At 39.7% G+C, this 22,067-nt stretch overlaps 1 protein-coding gene across 1 annotated transcript in view; it reads right to left on the bottom strand.

Annotated features, from left to right (window-relative positions):
- The window catches only part of BBOX1 (gamma-butyrobetaine hydroxylase 1), a 64,560-nt gene extending 44,280 nt beyond the window's left edge, over positions 1 to 20,280 (bottom strand). Inside the window, exons 1-2 of the mRNA XM_068988840.1 lie at positions 19,969 to 20,280; positions 18,278 to 18,392 (exon numbers count right to left, since the gene is read on the bottom strand). Of these exons, the coding sequence (XP_068844941.1) occupies positions 18,278 to 18,392; positions 19,969 to 20,187 (334 nt within the window). The 5' untranslated portion in view covers positions 20,188 to 20,280. The remainder of the gene's footprint in view (positions 1 to 18,277; positions 18,393 to 19,968) is intronic.
- Between the last annotated feature and the right edge of the window lie 1,787 nt (positions 20,281 to 22,067).

Here is a 22,067-nt window from a genome sequence, read left to right as displayed (position 1 = left end):
GTTTATAGTTTCCAACTATAGCTTCTATTTTGGTGGGCCTAGGCAGCCACTTTGCAAAAATCAGTGACCAAGGGCCACAGCCCATCATAGAATCTGTGTCCTGATATGAGCCAATGATAGACTCGGTAATGGCAAGTGTAATTTTCAGGGACAGCATTGTGACTAACCAGTTTCCAAATTCATATAACATCCTCAATATAAAATAGTTTTCCAGGAGAAATAAACTTCATCTTAATAAATCCAACCAATAAGATCATTCTATGATCTATGTGTAGGTCCGATGATATCTGAACAGAAACTCTGATGCTGAAAAGGTAATTTAGAAGCATTTTCCCAATCTCCCCCAACCACAAAACCTCACCACCGGGGACCATATGAAAACACATTGGCCTAGAAGAAATCATTTGTCAGGTGAATACATGGAAAGCAAACTTAAATTTCACACTTGGGTCTGGATACATAAACAGTGTGGAAAATGACGGAATATTTAAGGCATGAACCACCCTTTCTAATTTAAATTATGGCCTTACTAATAAATACTTCCTTGAACATGTGCTTCACACATCATAAAATTTATGCATAGGCTACATGCTGGCTTTCAAGGAACCATTTGTATAAGGCTTGCTTTTCAGTGTTAAACCTCACATTCCTGAATCCTGACTTGTTTTTCAAAAAAGAAAAAGACACAAAGAAGCTCTTCAGTTGAAGATTCATGAATGCAGTGTGCAGGGTTACAGTGTGTTATTTTATGAATTTAGGACCTTCTGTTGACCTGTACAGAACTGTGTCTGAAACAACTGTCTGAAACAGCTCATCTCATGTGCTAAGGATCAGCTGATGGCTTACTATCTTTTCCTGTAGATATCTTGCAGGGCTTCAACCATAAACCAAATCTGACCCCCAGGAGGGGAAAGGGCCCTGAGTGGAAATAGGGCTTTAATTCTCTTTTCTGCACCAAGGACTTGCTGCCCTTGTTGGAAAGGGCATCCTTGTCTCTTGTCTAGTGACTCAACCTGCCTTTCAAGATCTTGGTCATTTGTCACCTTTTAGATTGAAATCTTCCAGAAGCTGACCCTAGGATGAAGATTTGAATGCAAGCAACTTACTAAGGTGAGAGTTGGACCATGAAGTGCCAAAGAACTGATGCTTTTGAACTGTGGTGTTGGAGAAGATTCTTGAGAGTCTCTTGGGCAGCAAGGAGATCAAACCAGTCAATCCTAAAGGAAATCAGTCTTGAATATTCATTGGAAGGACTGATGCTGAAGCTCCCATACTTTGGCCACTTGATGCAAAGAGCTGACTCATTAGAAAAGACCCTGATGCTGGGAAAAATTGAGGGCTAGAGGAAAAGGGGCAACAGAGGATGAGATGGTTGGATGGCATCATGAACTCAATGGACATGAGTTTAAGCAACCTCTGGGAGATGGTGAAGGATAGAGAAGCCTGGCGTTCTTCAATCCCTGGGGTTGCAAACAGCCAGACATGGCTGAGCAAATAAACAACAATTTACTAAGGAGGCACCAATAGGAGGTGGGGAAGTAAACAGAAGCAGACCTCTGGATGGGTTTTTTAAAAAACTTTTTATTTTATATTGGAGTATAGCCAAATAACAGTGTTGTGATAGTTTCAGGTGAACAAGTTAAGGTTTTGCAGCCGGGACTCAGCACTGCTGGGCCTCATGGCAATGCTGTAGACTATACTTCAGATTCAGAGTTATCCTACCCAGAGCCAAGGAAGCTGAGATGCACAGGCTACCAACACCCACCACTTACTGGTTGAGAGCTGTTCCTGGGGATTCATTCCTGGGTCTCCTGGCCTTCCCTGTGTGTTGGCCAAGCAGGCTCCCTTAGGTGAGAGGACCCTCCAGGAGCATGGCAGGCTTGGGATAGGAAGCTGTTGGCATGTATGAGAAGAGCGCTGAGGAGCACTGACGCGGCTGTGACAGCCTCTGCGATGCCCTCCTTTGGGATCTGCAAGACTGGGCTAGGATGGCTGTCTTCTGTGGTGCCTAGCACCATACACACCTCAGTCCCAGTGCTCACTACACTGTGCTGAAAGGATCTTTCATTTACTCTGTACGTGTTTGTTGAAAGCCTTGGCTATGTGAAAGAGAACGTGTTAGTGAATAAAAATAGATGTGATAGCTGCCCTTGGGAGGGAAAAGGTGAATAAATAAGGAAGCAAAGAAATAAATACATAAAACTAAACATTGTAGCAAGTGCTATGAGCATAACAAATAGGGTATATTGACAAAAAATCATTGGAAGTGGGATGGAGACCCTATTTAGACATGGCAGATAAGAAAGGTCTAACTGAAAAGATGCTATTTAAGCTGCATCCTGAGGGGTGAGAGAAGTCAGTCATGCAAAGGGCAGAGAAAGTGTCCAAATAGGAAAGACAATAGGAAGAGGGGTGATCTCTTAGCTTATTGGAGGAACTCAAAGTCACTGAGGCTAGGATGCACTAGACAGATGTGGGTGTCGCAGATGAAGTATAAAAGTAAGCGAGGGTGGGTTAGGTGGGTCCTCATCTCTATGTCTCTCACTAGAGTGCAAGGTCCTTGCAAACGATAGGGATCCTGTCATTTATCTTTATTTCCTCCTAGCTGTTGCCCCTAACTCTTTCTCCTCCTGGTATACAGCGCAGGGCTGGCATTCAATAGATTTTCAGAAAACTACTATGTTCTGTATCCTAAATAAAATATTTGCTTATTTCCTAATGATGAATGGAAATTGGAAGCAACCCAAAAGAAGACAGTATCTGAGCACCCTTTAGCATTTTAAAAGATAGAGAAATCCATAAAACCTTTCCTGTAGGTGATAATCTCACCAAACTTGAAAAGTCTCCTTAAGAATGTATAAATAAGTTTATAAGTTGCTTGAAAGAAGGGAAATTCATTTTTGTTTTGGACTATTAGGTACCTGATATATTATATATGTTTAGCCCTATGACCGGAGAAGGCAATGGCACCCCACTGCAGTACTCTTGCCTGGAAAATCCCATGGACAGAAGGGCCTTATAGGCTGCAGTCCATGGGGTTGCTAGGAGTTGAACACTACTGAGCGACTTCATTTTCACTTTTCACTTTCATGCATTGGAGAAGGAAATGGCAACCCACTCCAGTGTTCTTGCCTAGAGAATCCCAGGGACGGGGGAGCCTGGTGGGCTGCCGTCTATGGGGTTGAACAGAGTGAGACACGACTGAAGTGACTTAGCAGCAGCAGCAGCATCAACCCTATGACAAGAGTGACCATACAGTTGGAGAAAACAAAAACACAGGAAATTATGAAAAAGCACTAAAGGACAGTGTAAAAAACATTTACAAAAACAGAAGCTAACGCACTTACTAGGCACTTTCTAAGCACTTTACCTGGAGTGACGCATGTAGTCCTTAAACAACCCCATAATAGAGGTTCTAGTACGGTTCCCATTTTATAGATGAGACAGGCATCAGTATCTTAGGTAAGTGAAGCAACATCACACAGCTGATGTTAAGTCAGAGCTGGGATACTACAAGAAGAACTGAACTCCAGACATTCAGAAAAAACTTGTTGAAGGATAACAAGCACTGAAGGATGTCAAGAAGGAAGATTATTATCTCAGACTTCCTTTGAGTTGGCAGTGCAAACCGAAAATTCAATTTTACCCTCTGTCATTATTTGAAGTATCCCCTTTGACGTCCTTGAAAAGGTTGTAGAACACCCTCTTGACGGCTTTTCATTGCACAGCACACATCTCCCTATGGAGCAACCTACTCTGGTTCTAGTCGGCTCCAAATGACACAGTCTTCTTCCTTACACAGAGTCACGTCTACCTCTGTCACCTTCTTTGAGGCGCTAACTCAGTGCTCCAGAATCACACAGAATATGGCAGTCTTGGAGAAGGTATAAAGACAGTTACTGAACGGAGTTTTTCTTTCCAAGCCTAAATAAATAGCCCCTTTCTCACCCATATTTTTCACGTTTTATGGCTCCCAAGCCCCATATGGCTCCCTACCATCCTCTCTGCTCTCCTCTTGTTGATGGTTTCAAGTTTGCTGATGCTCTATAACAGCCTGGGTGTCTCAGATCAGATACACTACTACAGGTGTCCTCTGGCTATACCTACACAGTGGGATCGCTACTACATTTTTATTCATACAGCCTAAATCTAATTAACCTTGTTTTGGCAGTCTCAAGTCTGTTGACTCAGCTTAAAACTTTTCAGTCAGCCAAAACATCTAAGAATTGCCCCTCAGCCAAGTCCTCATTTCCGAAGCTAGTTCACTGAGAATGTACTAAGTTACTTAAGTAGAAATGAGATGCAGGTCCAGTTTGATAGGGACTTTGTGTCAAAGGTTTGAGGGCGACAGATCTGGATTCGAGTCGGAATTCTGACACTTTCTGTCTGCGTGACCTTCAGAAAGTGATATATTCTCTCAGTTTAATTTCTTTACTGAAAATACAGGGTGGAAATAATCTGCTGAATTGTGGGGAAATTTAAATGAGATGGTGTCTTGAAAGAACTTGACATCGTGCACCTAACTGCACTTGAACCAGAGCAGCGGAATGTGGCTGGACGAAAACATGCCGTGATGACGGACTTTATTGCATACTTCTTAATCTATAGTTAACTCTATCCCATACTCCCCTAGCTGACTGTTTATCCTGTTCTCTATCCTCAGTCTTCCCACACTTCCTCCTTCTACTCAAGCTTAGCTGACAGCTTTGCTTCCTGTTTCAGTAAAAATTAGAAGGACTCAGAAGAGACTTCCATTCACCCCCATCACCACATCGAACACCCTGCCTGTATCTGTGTCCTTATTGTCTCTTGATGTAGTATAAATAAGTTTGTAAATTTTGTGATCTCATTCTCTACCAAAATGCAAATTCCTTAAGGACAGAATCTTTTTCTGTTTTGTTCATCACTGTATCCCCAGCATGGAGAACAGTTCCTGGTACAATTTTATAATGCATGGAAGATATTTGAAAAATGGTACCTGTTATTAATATTAGTTTTTTCTCTTGATTGCAATTTCCTAGTGGGGTAGACAGTCAAATACACAGACATTGACCCTTGGGTGCAATAATGGCAATGGCACAGAAAGAGCACGTGTGAGTGCTTAGTTGCTTTAGTCGTGTCTGACTCTTTGCGACCTTATGGACTGTAGCCCATCAGGCTCCTCTGTCCGTGGGATTCTCCAGTCAAGAATACTGGAGTGGGTTGCCATGCTCTCTTCCAGGGGATCTTTCTCACCCAGGGATTGAAATCGCGTCTCTGCATTGTAGGTGGATTCTTTACCATTGAGCCACCAGGGAAGCCCAGCATGGAAAGAGAAGCTGGCACAAATTGCTAGAAGCACATAGAAGAGGAGGAGGATGACAAAGGAATTTAATAAAGCAGATGCTCTTCAGTAAAATCTTGGCTCCATCACTTCTTCAGTTCTTTTGTTTTGGACTACTTAGTTTTATCAACCTCATTTTCCTCATGTGTAAAAAGGTTATAATAATGTTGCCTTTGTAAAGTTGTTACTAGGATAAACACAGCAATACATATTAAGCACTGAGCTTAGTGCCTAGCAATGCTTAAAAATATGAAGAAGGAAGGTTGGCAAAGGAGTAGGGGGAAAGAAGGGAGAAAGAGCGTATATATGTTGGTAATTCAGACAGAGCGTTGGTGTAGGAGATAGTGAGATGTTGATGGATTCTGGTTTGTTTTGGCAATAGAGCTAGGAGATTTTCTTGGCACCTTGGGTGCATGGTATAAGAGATAATGAAAAGTCTAGATTTTTATTAATTTATTTTAATTGGAAGCTAATTACTTTACAATATTGTGGTGATTTTTGCCATACATCAACATGAATCAGCCATGGGTGTACATGGATCCCCCCGTTCTGAATGCCCCTTCCGCCTCCCTCCCTCCCCCATCCCTCTGGGCTGCCCCAGAGCAGAGCACTGACTTTGAGTGCACTGCTTTGTTCATTGAACTTGCACTGGTCATCTGTTTTACATACGGTAATATACATATTTCAATGCTATTCTCTCAAATCATCCCACCCCGACCTTCTCCCACATAGTCCAAAAGTCTGTTCTTTACATCTGTGTCTCTTTTGCTTTCTTGCATATAGGGTTGTCATTACCATCTTTCTAAATTCCACATATTTGCATTGATATACTGTATTGGTGTTTCTCTTTCAAGGAGTTACTTCACTCTGTATAATAGGCTCCAGTTTTATCCACCTCATTAGAACTGACTCAAATGCATTCTGTTTTACAGCTGGTAATACTGCATTGTGTATATGTACCACAACGTTCTTATCCATTCATCAGCTGATGGACATCCAGGTTGCTTCCATGCCCTGGCTATTGTAAACAGTGCTGCAATGAACACTGGGGTACGTGTGACTCTTTTAATTCTGGTTTCCTCAGTGTGTATGCCCAGCAGTGGGATTGCTACATCATATGGCAGTTCTATTTACAGTTTTTAAGGAGTCTCCACACTGTTCTCCATAGAACAGTGTGCTAGTTTACATTTCCACCAATAGCGTAAGAGGGTTCCCTTTTCTCCACACCCTCTCCAGCATTTATCATTTGTAGACTTTTTGATGGCTGCCATTCTGACTGATGTAAGATGGTACCTCATTGTGGTTTTAATTTGCATTTCTCTGATAATGAGTGATGTTGAGCATCTTTTCAGGTGTTTTTTAGCCATTTGTATCTCTTCTTTGGAGAAATGTCTGTTTAGTTCTTTGACTCACTTTTTGATTGGGTTATTTATTTTTCTGGTATTAAGCTACAGGAGCTGCTTGTATATTTTGGAGATTGATTCTTTGTCAGTTGTTTCATTTGCCATTATTTTCTCCCATTTTGAAGGCTGCCTTTTCAACTGGCTTATAGGTTTCTTCCTTGTGCAAAAGCTTTTAAGTTTAATTGGGTCCCATTTGTTTATTTTTGGTTTTATTTCCATTAAATAAAAGGTGGGTCATAGAGGATCTTGCTGTGATTTACATCAGAGAGTGTTCTGCCTCTGTTTTCCTCTAAGAGTTTTATAGTTTCTGGTCTTACATTTAGATCTTTAATCCATTTTGAGTTTATTTTTGTGTATGGTGTTATAAAGTGTTCTTGTTTCATTCTTTTACAGGTGGTTGACCAGTTTTCCCAGCACCACTTGTTAAAGAAATTGTGTTTTCTCCATTGTATATTTTTGCCTCAAATGTCAAAGATAAGATGTCCATAGGTGTGTGTATTTATCTCTGGGCTTTCTATTTTGTTCCATTGATCTATATTTTTGTCCTTGTGCTGGTACCATACTGTCTTGATGATTGTAGCTTTGTAGTATATTCTGAAGTCAGGCAGATTGATTCCTCCAGTTCCATTCTTCTTTCTGAAGATTTCTTTAGCTATTTGAGGTTTCTTTTTTTGTGTGTTTCCATACAAATTATGAAATTATTAGTTCTAGTTCTGTGAAAAATACCACTGGTAGCTTGATAGGAATTGCACTGAATTATGTAGAAGGCAATGGCAACCCACTCCAGTACTCTTGCCTGGAGAATCCCATGGACACAGGAGCCTGGTAGGCTGCAGTCCATGGGGTCTCTAAGGGTTGGACACGACTGAGCAACTTCACTTTCACTACAGATTACATTGGGTAGTATACTCATTTTCACTATATTGATTCTTCCAATCCACAAACATGGTATATTTCTCCATCTGTTTGTGTCATCTTTCTTTCATCGGTGTTTTATAGTTTTATATATATAGGTCTTTTGTTTCTTTAAGTAAATTTATTCCTGAGTATTTTATTCTTTTCATTGCAATGGTGAATGAGATTTTTCCTTAATTTATCTTTCTGTTTTCTCACTGTTAGCATATAGGAATGCAAGAGGTTTCTGTGCATTAATTTTATATCCTACAACTTTACTATGTTCATTGATTAGCTCTAGTAAATTTCTGGTGGTGTCTTTAGGGTTTTCTAGGTAGAGGATCATGTCATCTGCAAACAGTGAGAATTTTTCTTCTTCTTTTCCAATCTGGGTTTCTTTTATTTCTTTTTCTTCTCTGACACTGTGCCTAGGACTTACAAAACTATATCAAATAGTAGTGGTTGACCCCACTGCCTGACAGATGGAGTTGCCATCTGTCAGGAAAGACTGTTTGTGAAGCAGGATTATCTAAGACCATCTACTCCCATCAGAGAATTCACCTTTCCTCTGATCTTCCTCCTTTTTTCTTATTTCTCCAAGTAAATCACTTTATGAATCCCCCTTTTGGTTGTCCATCATGATTATGATTGATCAATTTATTTTGGGCTAGATACTTCCATTCCTGTGTGCATGTGTGCTCAGTCTTTGCAACCCTATAGACTGTAATCCACCAGGCTTCTCTGTCCATGGAATTTTCCAGGCATGAATTCTGGAGTGGGTTCCCATTTTCTGTTCCAGGGCATCTTCTTGACCCAGGGATTGAACCCATATCTTTTATGTCTTCTTCATTGGCAGGCAGGTTCTTTACCACTGGTGCCACTAGGGAAGCCCAGACCCTTCCAACATGCCCTTTTGAAGTTAGAGCTTAAACACTCTGCTTCCTCCTTTATGAATACGTGGTTCTCTTCAGATACCTTCCCCCTATCTTCTTTATTATCTGTTTTCATATGGTCATGAGACTGTATCTAATTTGGGTCTGGAATTTTTTTTTCATCCAAGTATTGAGGTTTGTACATGAAATGTATCTGCTGAGTGTTGGTGTCTTCATCTCTAATGATACTTAACTAACCAGTAGTTAACACATCACTTTTCCCCAAGTTTGCTGATCATCCTAGCTTCAGCAAACATTTTTACAGACCTGATTGGAATTAGGGTCAAAGTTGACCAGTCTTTCACTGCTTTCTTAGTTTTACTTAAAGAAAACTATCTGTCAGGTAGAAAAAAATTAGCCCAGACTTAAAATCAATGTCTGAATGAGTAAAATCCTTTTCATGGCAATAATTCACTTCTGAGTCACTCTCAAGGGTTTAATCAGGATTATAATATGATTATTCTTCAAGTAAGGGGAACTCAATGGCACCCCACTCCAGTACTCTTGCCTGGAAAATCCCATGGATGGAGGAGCCTGGTAGGCTGCAGTCCATGGGATCTCTAAGAGTCAGACACGACTGAGCAAATTCGCTTTCACTTTTCACTTTTATGCATTGGAGAAGGAAATGGCAACCCACTCCAGTGTTCTTGCCTGGAGAATCCCAGGGATGGGGGAGCCTGGTGGGCTGCTGTCTATGGGGTCGCACAGAGTCAGACACAACTGAAGCAACTTAGCAGCAGCATCAGCAGCAGCAGCAGCAGCAAGTGGAACTCATGCATAAGGCATGATCATGATGCTGTCTCTCTCTCCTTTTATCCTTGCTCTGATTTTCTTTATTACACCTCTGCTATGTCCATGTCTTTTTATGTAGAAGGATAAGGGGAGGGAAAGGACGTAATAGGATTTGAGTAGCCACAGTGTGCCAGGCACTGAGCTAAGCACAGCACTTACTTTTTTACACTTATTCTTCACATCCCACAGCTGAGAGGCATTGCCTCTTTTACATTTGGAAAAAGTGAGAGTCAGATAATTTATGACACATCAGGTTCACAGAGCAGAAAGTCAAAGCCCCTTTGCTGATTCCAAAGCTATTGTCCTTTTGTAACACTGCTGTTTTACAGGGGAAGCATGTTCTTGGCACACCACCCTCTTCTACTTCCTCTCCTAACAAATTCTAACAAAATTCTTTTGGAAAAATGTATAGCTTCCATTGTTATACCACAGCCTTGCATTTTAGTGTTACCAGTGAATTTATGTCCATTTTCTGGACTTGCTTGCTTTCTGGTCCATATTTTGTAGTTTGACTTTGTTGTTGTTGTTTAGTGGCTAAGTCTTATCTGACTCTTCTGTGACCCCTAGGATGGTAGCCCACCAGGCTCCTCTGTCTTTGGGATTCTCCAGGCAAGAATAGTAGAGTAGGTTGGCATTTCTTTCTTCAGGGGATCTTCCCAACCCAAGGAATGAACCCACATCTTCTGCATTGGCTGGTGGGTTCGTTATCACTGAGCCAGTTTGTCCCAGGGATAATTATAAATCTAGGGTGGAACTGTTGGTAAAAGGGTCCACTGGATGTGAGCTGGATCTTGCAGGATGGAGAGGTGAAGTTCAGCCAGGCAGAAGAATAGAGTAAGTGATTGGGGAAACAAGCAGAATTTGGACAAAAGTAAGACTCCACATGCTTGTGGATGGGGCTCTAGATTGCGGGATGAATTAGAAAGTCCCAGGGAAGACTTTGGACTGTATTGTGCTGCAGAGAATCACCAGGGCTGGGGGAGGGAAGATAATTATGGGCATCCAGAGGATAACCCTGCAGGGTTGTGCAAGCTGGGGGTGAAGACAGAGGCCATGTTATTCCAGTAACTCAAGTATGAGATAACAAAAGGCTTTGACGGACAACTTATACAATCTTTTTCACCTATAGCCTTTTGATTGTCAGTCTTCTCTGGGCAAACAGGCAATGAGCATGGAAGCTTGATAGCTGATGAAAAAAAATAGGATTGTTTTTTTTTTTTTTTTTCTTTTCCTGTAAACTGATATACTGTTTAAGAAGGTCAAGAAGCCTCTCAAGGCTGTTCTCTATAGTTATCAATATTTACAACTGCTTTCAAGGGAACCTTCTGAAGATGAAGTGAGGTCATACATAAAGTGAGACATCGTTTTTCACTCAGTGTGGTGCTATTCAAGGCTGTAAGCAGGTCCCATCTCCATTGTGCAGATAAAGATTTGGGAACAAGAAAGGTTACGAAAATTGCTCAAGGTCACAGATCTAGCAAGACTTAGGTTCTAGAGTACTTTTAAATCAGTGTTATACTGTTCTTTTGATTCAAAGCAAAGTTACAGATTGGGAAAAATACAGAATTCTGAGCAAAAGGTTAAAGTTAGAGAAATCATTGAATGGAATAGAGACTAAAAACTATTTATCTAATTTGCTCAGGTAAAAAGTAGGCAAATCAACAGAATGGGTAAACAGCAACATCAAAAGTCTTTACAAAAATCTTTTTTTTTCCTTATGGGGATAGAAAAATTTAAGAAGAAATTAAAACTAATTTTTTTCCATGGACATATTGAAAGTTCGGAACTGGAATCTAAGAAATTTAAGTATGAGGACGATATCTACTACTCCAAACTAGGTTTGTTGCCCTATGTTCTGCCATCTTGAAGAACAAAGTAGAACCAGAAGTGAGAAGTGATAGTTTTTTAATCAGAATCAGTTGTCCATTTTTTTTTCTTTTCAGTTGGTGAATCTCCTAATGTGTATGCACTAACAGAAATGACATTAAATTTATAACTTATGTGCCTATAGGTAGGTTTGGTAAAAGTGAAGCCAGCATACAAAGCAATCCAACTTTACTTCTTGAAATTGCCACACTTTGGAATTTTCTTAATTTATAAATTCTAAATTTGCCATCCAATTGCCAATGTTACAAAACTTATTCCCATGCTGCAAGAAAAAGTAAGTCTTATTTGTGAGAAATGGAAACTTTTCACTCATTGGAGAAAGCCCACTTTACTTTTTCCTTATTTGAAAGAGAAGGGAAATAAAAGAAATAAATTTACTTTAGTGTAACTCTAGATAATTACTTTTCCGAGAATAAAGAAATTAGTATATTTTCCTTAACTTTTGATGTGGTAGGTATACTGAAAAATTATGAAAAGGGAATAGACTATAATAATTCTTCCTCAAAATAGATTTACTTTAGATTCTTAAAAATATCCTTAAACTTTTTCAAGGCTTTTAAAGATATCAACTTTTTGAAGACACGAGCTTTTCAAAGTCCTATTTTACACTAACATTGGATGCTGATATGATAGTTTAATTTATAAAGTTGTTAAATAATAAAAATGATTAAAAAATATATAATTAATGTTTCTTACCTAACAATTTTAAAAAAGTAATAGATGTAGTGCACAGGACTTCCCCCACCCTGTATTTCTGTAATGTGTCCAGCTTCAAAACAGACTTTATCTTTAATACTTTAATACATATCTCTGAGTATATGATTATGTGTTTTCTAGCTGGAAGTATGAATGGAGATGAAAAAAACATAAAAGAAAAAAGATCTGACCTAGAGTTTACAAGTAGAACCCCAAACTAGGCAGATGCCTGTGGAAACAACCTCCAGCCTGGGGGCTTCTGTTGGCTACACAACACTGCAGGATGCTTCTCAGACTGCGAATCTCCCATCTTGGACTCACTGACTTACAGTCCACAAGGATGTTAAACCCTTCAGATATTATGCCCTCGTTTATCAAGTGCAATGCAGAAACTGAGTGTGATAATAAATAATATGTGATTCAGAAAAGAACACGACATATTGAAAGAAATCACTAAGGCACAGAGAAAAAGGGCAGCAAAATATGCATTTGTAAACTTACAAGGATTTAAGATACCTGTATTCATTTCATCAAAGCCCCAAACACATTTCTCTGAAACTTGATAGGTTCATTTCACATATGACGGGAAAAATAGAGAGTTTCTTTCTAAACATACGAAGACTTTGGGCCATTCTCCCATCTGTGCATCAGAGTGTGGGCCTGAGTGACTTTTCCTAGGTCTTTCTTGGGAAGGCAATATATTTGGCAATGTGACATAGTGGCTTGATTGCTCTGATGCATTGTTTTAACAGAGCTCTTCTGAAGCCATTCTGACTGGTAGTTCATACAGTTGGAACATTCCAAGATAGCTTGGGAAAAAAAACCTCCCAGTCCTTTTTATAATCACCAAGTAATAAGTGAAACAGATACCTTCACTCCATCCCCGACTTGCCCTGCTAATTCCCACATCTGAGGGTTTAAGAATGGATGAAGGATGGGGCAACGTTTAGGGATATGGGTGAACTATTATGTGGGAATTGGGCATATTTGTTGTGTACATTACTTGCTCATTTTTTAAAAAAGATAATAACTTTTGCTTTTTGGGCAAATTTCTATAAAAATAGGCTGTGTACCAAACCAATTCTATTTTTTGCACTGTAATGAAAATCTTCATCTTCAAGGACACATATGGCCCTCTATTAGAAAGGGGAGCTCTGTGTATTTTTATTTTTTTAACCATATGCAAAATCACCACAGAGATCTTAGAGAGCCCTTATAGCTACTTGAGAGTTTTTCAGTTCCTTCTGTGGCATATTCCTTTTGAAACAAAGAAGGGAGTCACAGCTATGGACTGAAGGGTTGTAATCTGATGAAGTACATAGGTGAAGGCTTGCTCTGATAGAAGAGGGGCATATGGAAATGAAGAGAAATATTCTTTTCTGACTGTACTGTGTACTTAGTTTCTGGATTGCTGACAAAACTGAGCAGATTGCTTCTATGGCATAAAGATTTTCTTCAAATTAACACCTTTTAAATCTCAATTTGCGATAACAAATATTACTGATGTCAGAGAGTAATACACAAACATTTCAGCACCAATTCAAGGAGATAGCTAGGAAAATAAGCATTCATTCTGCCACCGCATGTTAATAAAAAGAACAGATATTTAGGTTCATATACAAAAGATCACATTGTGCATTGATTCTTTTCTATTTTAGTCCTATCAGTTTTATTTTGGGAATTTTGCATCTTAAAGTTAGTCACCAAAAATGACTGTATAATTATGCCAATTTCTCATGAAAGCTAAAAAGCAATTTCAGAAAAATTCTTCATATTTCCAATGTTTTATTAATATCTTCAGTTACATCCATCTATTTGGAAACATTCACACATGCTAGGCTTCGTTTTAAATGGGTAAAGATTAGAGGGCCAGAACCTCCTGTCTTCCAGGTTAATATCTATTTTTCTTGAGTACAAATACTACCTCTGTGTTCTCTGCTACTTCCCTAGTTTAAGTTCTTAATATTTCTTACAGGATGATTTCTACATCATGCTATGGTTACCCTGCTCCTGAGCATTCCCCACACCAATCCATCCAGCCCAGATGACCATGACCAAGATTTTTCTACATCACAGATCTGATCTCTTCACCCTCTTTAATAAGATAAATACAAACCAAAAACCAAAGGGGTACACTGGAAGAGGGAAGGGTAAAATGCATTAAGAACAAAAGGAAGCTAAGGAGACATTCACAATCTCACAGGCACTTGAGAAATTATATGTGTTTGGTAAAAATCATCCTAAATGTAAATGCATCCTAAAAAATGAAAATGTAAAATGCATCCTAAAAAAATAGATAAAGCCATCTTCTTAAATTTATAAACAATCATTTCTCTGGCCTTATAAGAAGAGAATCAGCCTGAAAAACTAACAGAAGGAAAAATACTTGACCTTGGTGCTAAGCAAATTTCCTTGCCTTAGGGTTTAGGATTCAGCCTCTTACTAGGGCACTTAAGCCACTTCCTTCTTAGTTGCCTAACAATTGTAACTTTATCCATATTAAACTAATTGTGGTTTCCTAAACCTACCCTGCTCTATTATACTTCTTTGCTCTTTTCTCTGTTGATAATTTACTTACTTTCTATCTTTGTCTAACAAATGGATTCTTCAAAACCCAGTTCAAGTATTAGGTCTTATTTGAGTCACATTTTCTCATCTCTTCAGAGTCCTTCTGCATTCTAATAAATCTTCTATGCACGTCTTCATGTACTAAAAATAATGTACTATGCTTATTTGTTTCCATGGCTGATGTCCCCTCCTAGGTGGGATATATCCTCTAGGGCAGAATCCATGTTTTTCTAAAAAAATTTTTAATTGGAATATGATTGCTTTAAAATATTGAACTAGTTTCTCCTGTACAACAATGTGAATCAGCTATAAGTATATATATATATATACCCTCTCCCTCTTGGGCCTCCCTCCCAACCCTCTAGGTCATCACAGAGCACCTAGTTGAGCTCCCTGGGCTATACAGCAGCTTCCCACTAGCTATCTATTTTACGACTTCCCTTTCACTTTTCACTTTCATGCATTGGAGAAGGAAATGGCAACCCACTCCAGTGTTCTTGCCTGGAGAATCCCAGGGACGGGGGAGCCTGGTGGGCTGCTGTCTATGGGGTTGCACAGAGTCGGTCACAACTGAAGCGACTTAGCAGCAGCAGCAGCAGTGTATATATGTCAATGCTATTCTTGCAGTTCATCCCACTCTCTACTTCCCCACTGAGTCCAAAAGTCCATTCTCTAAGTCTGCGTCTCTACTGTTGTTCAGTTTCTCAGTTGTGTTCGACTCTTTTATGACCCCATGGACTGCAGCACCCCAGGCTTCCCAGTCCTTCACCATTTCCCAGAGATTACTCAAACTCATGTCCATTGAGTTGGTGATGCCATCCAACTGTCTCATCCTCTGTCATTACCTTGTCTTCCTGCCTTCAGTGTTTCCCAGCATCAGGGTCTGTTCTAATGAGTCAGCTCTTCACATCGGGTGGCCAAAGAAAGACTTTATTGCTGTCCTGCAATATGTCTTTTTAAAACTTGGTATTTCCTTACAGTTTTCAGCACAAGATAGGTGCAATTGAATAGAAATGTATGAGAGAATGATTGTTATCCATGTTTCCCAGCTGTGACTGTCCCATGACAAGAGCTTTTTCTGGTGGATGGTCTTTCCATTTCTGAGTGCAACATCTAATGCCAAGGGAAAATCAAGGAAAAGTAATCTGCATCTTGACACCAGATTTTAAAAATCTTTCTTCACTCTAAGGAAAGAGCAACAGATGAAACACTGCCACTGAGGACTGGAAGCAAAGCTCTTTTGCAAATGTAACTGAGTCTGTTTACTTGTTCTGAGTATGAATGTTTGAAAATACGCAATGGCAGGGAAATAAGGTGCCAACTTCTACAGGCAAAAAGACACAGAATTAATATTTCCAAAATGATCCACTAATTTCTTCTTTTACCTACCAACCACACAGCTTGAGAATATATTTTAAAAATCTGATCTTGTTTTAAACCATTAAAATAGTTTCCATTGTCTAAATAACAGCCAGTTCTCCTTATATTATTTCTGATTGCAGCCTGTCCGTGTGACCTGTTTTTTCCACTGTTGAACTGAAAAGTAGTATCATTTCCGTCCTGCTACTGCCTGATAGTACTGAGAAATGCAAGCTATAAAACTGTGCTTGTCAAGAAATATTAATGGAAGGGGTGGCCGTATACTTTTACAATGCTTAAAAGCTTAAGCTGTAATAATAGAAAGTTGGCTTTTATTCCCTGAGATCATCAAAAGAACTTGAAGGAAATGAAAGTAAAATCCAATGGGATTACAAAATTAAGGCAGAGTTAAGGAAAAATATTTTGAGTACCAGAAGAAATCTAAAATAAATAATAAAAAATAATACACTTGTGATATTACTATTTGACCCAGACAGTTTCCATTCAGTTATGTAATTGGAGACTCTTTGAAGAATCTAGCCGTGAACTTGCTGGGGGAAGGCAGGAAAAGCATCTTTCCTTGGATATCCATCTGGATTCCACCAGTCAGCTTGACTAGATAAAGAGGAAAATGGGTTTCTGATGGTTTAGACAGAAAGCACTAGAGCAAAACTTTGTCAGTTGTCAGAAGGGTAAGATTAAGGGATGGAGACCTATCCTTGAACAGGAAGGGGACCACATCACACCCTATCGATAACCATGGGTCAAGGTGAAGCTGTAGGGTTCTAGTGGGCAAATTAGTAATATCTCCATACCTAAGACACTGTTGTAAGTCTAGCACTGAAAACCATGCAGAGTCACCATACAAGTTTGAGAATTTCAGATTTGAAAGAGTAAGGTAAAAATCTGTGTCGTGGTATATGACACAGAATCCCAAGAAGAGATGTGTTGCAAAATCCAATAAGGCCGATCAGTTGCTCAAAGGGACAGTGGTCCAATATATCTGGTTAACAGTGGAAAAGAATGTTCAAGGAAGCTTACCTTGTTAGTGTATTTGTGCAAGTCAAGATTCTAGTAAATACATAAGAATCAGCATGTTCTCAAAATTGCCTTTGACCACATCATCTTATGACACAAATCTTCAAAATACACAGAGAATAAAGTTGTAATGGCTTCCCAGGTGACTCAGTGGTAAAGAATCCACCTGCCAATGCAGGAGCCTCAGGAGACAAGGGTTCAATCCCTGGCTCAAGAAGATCCCCTGGAGCAAGAAATGGCAACCCACTCCAGTATTCTTGCTGGGATAATCACAGGGACAGAGGAGCCTGGTGGGCTACAGCCCATGGGATTGCAGAGATGGGCATGCCTGAGCATACACAAAGTATTACTACTTCCCACTTCTCCCCAGCACTTCTGATTGAGTTGTATTATTGTATATCTCTGAAAAGTCATATTTAAAAAATAACTTTCTATCTTATTAAGTACTAATTTTGTATTTCAGGTCAAGATTAAAACCTTCTTCATAGAGAACAGATTCATAGTTGCTAAAAGGGAGAGGGGATTGGAGGAAAGATGGAGTAGGAGTTTGCGGTTAACAAATTCAAACTATTATATGTAGAATGGATAAGCAAAAGGGCCTGCTGTACAGCACAGGGAACTATATCAACATCCTGTGATAAACAATAATGGAAAAGAATATAATAAAAGTGTATTTATATGTATAACTGAATCACTTTGCTGTACAGCAGAAATTAACACATATTGTAAATCAACTATATTTCAATAAAAAAGAAAAAAGACTGAAAGGAAGGCTTTTTTTTTTTTTTTTAATGAAGTCTTCCTTTTTGACTGAATCTGTCTAGTGGAGATTTTCTGAATATTTCTGCGGTCACAGATTCCCTTGAGATGCATACAAACTCTCCCCAAACAATTTGCTGTGCACAAGCCTGACACACACACTCACATGCACATTCAGTGCTGGGTATACTATTTCATGAGGTTCACGGATCACATAATTTTATGTGTGGATGCCAGTTTAGAAATATCTGCCTTGTTGATCTTGTGTTTTTCTGGCCTCAGATAAAACTGTTAAGGAACAAGTGTGCCTTTGATTCATCCTGCTTCTTTGCAGGGACACTTACGGAGTGTCTGTGGAGTGAAGGTTTTCATGTTAGATGACAAGGATACAAATTTGCTAAATTTCTTCTCTTTTGAGGTGGAAAATTCCAAGTTCTAGAATGTCTAGAACTGCTCTATATTTCTTTCCATCTCTACTTGCATGATCTGTGTGGTAAATCATTAAACATTCCACATAAATTACAATAATATTTTAACCAGGGTACAAGGGCTTTAATTTGCTTCTGAGCAAATTTTTTACCATATGAGGTTTAAAGGTTAAAATCTGAAAACCGAAGCAAGGTTACCTGGCAAAAACAATTCTTTCTGGAGTCTTTCTCTGGCCTGCTGTGAAAAGCATCTTTTCTTCAGCCAATCAGCTCCATATTCACTGTGATGGTCATTTGGCCACATGATATGAACCTTATAACACAGAAAGCAAATATCACATAAACATATATTGTGCTTCTATGTACTTTGGTTCTCTGTTATTGCTGTTTCTGAAAGTTATTTAAGGATATCAGAGAATCAAATTAGCTCTTGCTTTTTCTCCTTCTGTTTTTTAACTGATATACTCAAAAGCATAGAATAAACTTTTGGCAAAGGAAGAAACTGAACGCCAAGGAGATACAGCTGAGGTCTGAAGCCCCTTAAATACACAAGAAACAAAACCTGGCTAGATCTGAAGTTCTTGCTTTATAGTCTTAAAACCCGTGGTCCCTGAACTTTCTGTGATGACTTGAGGTCAGAGATCAATTAAGATTCCTGCCAATAATATCAGAGATAGTAATGATGATAATGAGGTAAATAATAATAGGAGGAATGGCACCATTTTGAGGGCATACTCTACAAGGAGCACTATAAACATAACTCACTTAGTCCTCATACAACTTGTGGGAGAAGCTATAACTAATATTCACATTTTCAGGTGAGGCAAGTAAGAGGAAATAACAGGGTTAAAATCCCACAGCTAGCAAGCAGTGAACTCTGGCAGTAAAGTCCTTGATTCAAGATGAAGACAGGTGGGGGTGGATGACCTTGCTGGTCATACTTCCTTTTCTGATAACCATCCTAGCAAATTTGGAAGAGAAACAGGCTAGAGCTATGTCTGCTTTGTGGTTCTGAGAGCTGAGCTGTCAAGAATCCCATACGAAGTCTTGTACGTCTGTCTACTCACGAATTTGACTAAAAATATTAATCAATGCAAGTTTTTGAGTGCTCACTGTATGCCAGCCACATGCTAACATTTTACCTATATTATCTCATTCAATCTTCACATCATCTCTAGGAACAAATCTTGTTAGTATCCTTCATTTCTAGATGAGTAAACTGAGGTAAGGAGCACTCCTTATATTAGAGAAATAGTTTGATTGTACCTTCAAGGCTGCCCCTCACTGAAGGAATAACGAGCAACTTTGTATATTTTATTAAAGATAATAGCAGTAGTAATAAAAATGGTAATAATAATAGCAGAAGCTTTCACTTAGTGAGCATGCTGACTTGGCACCAAGCACTATGCAATCTTGTTGTTTTATACATGGCTCAGTGTTAAAGAATATACCTGCCAATGCAGGAGACACAAGGAATGCAGATTTGATCCCTGGGTTGGGAAGATACCCTGGAGGAGTAGTAGTAGTAGTGAAGTCGCTCAGTCGTGTCTGACCCTTTGCGACCCCATGGACTGTAGCCTACCAAGCTCCTCTGTCCATGGGATTTTCCAGGCAATAGTATTGGAGTGGATTGCCATTGCCTTCTCCACCCTGGGGTAGGAAATGGCAACCTACTCCAGTATTCTTGCCTGGAAAATTCCATGGACAGAGAAGCCTGGTGGGCTATAGTCCATGGGGTTGCCAAGACATGACTAATTGAGCACATTCCTGACTCTGATATTTAATATATACATACATTAAATACAATATAATTCATTATTTGAATTATTTGAGTCTAGACCTTTTATTTAAGTTGAGAGAGCAGGGAGAGATAATTTGGAGATAGTTACCTTTTTCCTGTCAAACATCAAATCTTTGATCCCAACGTACACATCAAGAGCTTCGATAAGAAGTTTCCGTGCTTTTGCCGAATCAAGGTAGCAGTCGGGACACTGACAGTTGTCCCGGAGCCACACAGCTGGGTAGACAGAGTCTGTACCATCCTGCCAGATGATTCGCATCAAGTGAGCTCCATCCAGCACTTCTGCCTTTTCGATGACGCAGCCCATGTTTCTGGTCCTTGGGGGTAAACCTTGTCAGCTGCCTGCTATGACAAATCAGTGTTAAAAGGACTCTCGGGAGGGTCAGGCCTGAACTTGACTTCTAACAATTCAAATGGACTCTGGCTTCTGCTATTTGCTTGGGTTTGTGGTTTCACTTATCAGTGCTGGGACCTTTGTTCTGATGAGAGTATTTCATGAGCTGTAAACAGAAACACAGTAACTAAAAGTAAACAAGATAAATGCTCTGTCATGATCCAGACAGAAAGAATTCCTTGTTTTCTTATAGCACTTAAAAAAAATAAGTTCAGACCCAACGACACAGTCACTTTTAAGCTTGCATAAAAGCTCTGGAATTTTTTTTTAATGGAGAAAAATACCCCACAAATTGAAAGTGCAACTGTCACACCTGTGTTATTTTAACTGATGCCCAAATTCGCTGGATCCAGCCAAATCAGGAACTTTCAAATCTCAGCTCCTAGACTCATTCTGCCCCCATTGCTAGGGATGACTGTCAGGAAGCATTTAACAGGAGGCTTCCTGTGTGCTGTTTTGGATCTGTCAGGAATCCTCTGTTCCTTATTAATTCCTGAATATTGAGGAATTAAAAGGAGAGGCAAGCCTCTCCTGGGGCTGAGGAATCCAGGCATTTCCTTCTTTAGTTTTTCAATACAGTGATAAATACCCTCTTCCTTCTTATGAACCATATGGTAAAAGTGATTGTTTACAACTCTCTCTCTCTTTAACATGGATCACCTATGTTTTGTACGTCTGGAATTTTAATCTTTATCCTTGCTGAGAATAACTACCTCAATGGCAACCCACTCCAGTACTCTTGCCTGGAGAACCCCCAAGGACGGAGGAGCCTGGTAGGCTGCAGTCCCTGGGGTCGCTAAGAGTCGGACACGACTGAGCGACTTCACTTTCACTTTTCACCTTCATGCATTGGAGGAGGAAATGGCAACCCACTCCAGTGTTCTTGCCTGGAGAATCCCAGGGACAGGGGAGCCTGGTGGGCTGCTGTCTATGGGGTCGTACAGAGTCGGACACGACTGATGCGACTTAGCAGCAGCAGCAGCAACACAGTATAAATGCCCACACCATGTTGATTAAAACACCTTTGCTCCATTAGAGCTTTGGTCCCCGTGTCTTGCTTTCTCTCTCTCTCTCTCAGGCTAATTCTTTGGAGCACAGAGACCCGTCATGTTCCTTCTCCTGCCCAGGCTTCTAAGACCCTCCTGAGAAGGCGCACTGTGCCTTCACCCCCCTCGAAAGGGCGCCAGGTGCCTTCGTGAGCGATGCAAGGCTTGTGTCAAAGGGCTTTATTGGTTTTCTGTGTAAACCAAGGAATATCAGCCTCTTTCTCTCTCTCTTTTACTGTTTTATCTTTGACTCTGGACCACCAGGTTCCGGTCCATTAAAGGACCTCAACAGATGACTTTTCACAAACTTTTCTTTTCATGAGCCAGGCTATCTGTATTCTGGTGATCTGGCAAATAGAAGCTTAAATAAGTAAAGAGTTTGTTTTTCTTGTATAAAAAGAAGTCCCTACATGACTGTCCATTACTGGAAATGTGATTTCACAGAATCATGGGGAACCCAGGCTCTCAGAGATTTTATTCTTCTGCTTGTTGCATCACGTTTCAAAATGGCTGCTCCATCACCAATACCACGTCTACATTCCAGGGAGGAAAAAGGAAAAACATCACGTGGCACTTAAGTCTACCTTATTTTCAACTCTTCCCCATCTAGCAACTTCCAGATATATTTCATTGGCCAGAATTATATCACAATCTAACTTTAGCTACAAGGGAAGATGGGAAATACAACTGTTTACTAGTTACATGCTTGCTCTGCAGAAATCAATGTTTAATTAGTGAAGATGGAAA

Source organism: Capricornis sumatraensis, chromosome 16, assembly GCF_032405125.1.
Source record: "Capricornis sumatraensis isolate serow.1 chromosome 16, serow.2, whole genome shotgun sequence".
NCBI lineage: Eukaryota > Metazoa > Chordata > Mammalia > Artiodactyla > Bovidae > Capricornis > Capricornis sumatraensis.
The sequence above is the reverse complement of the archived record's forward strand: the minus strand, read 5'-3'. Positions and strand labels throughout refer to the sequence as shown.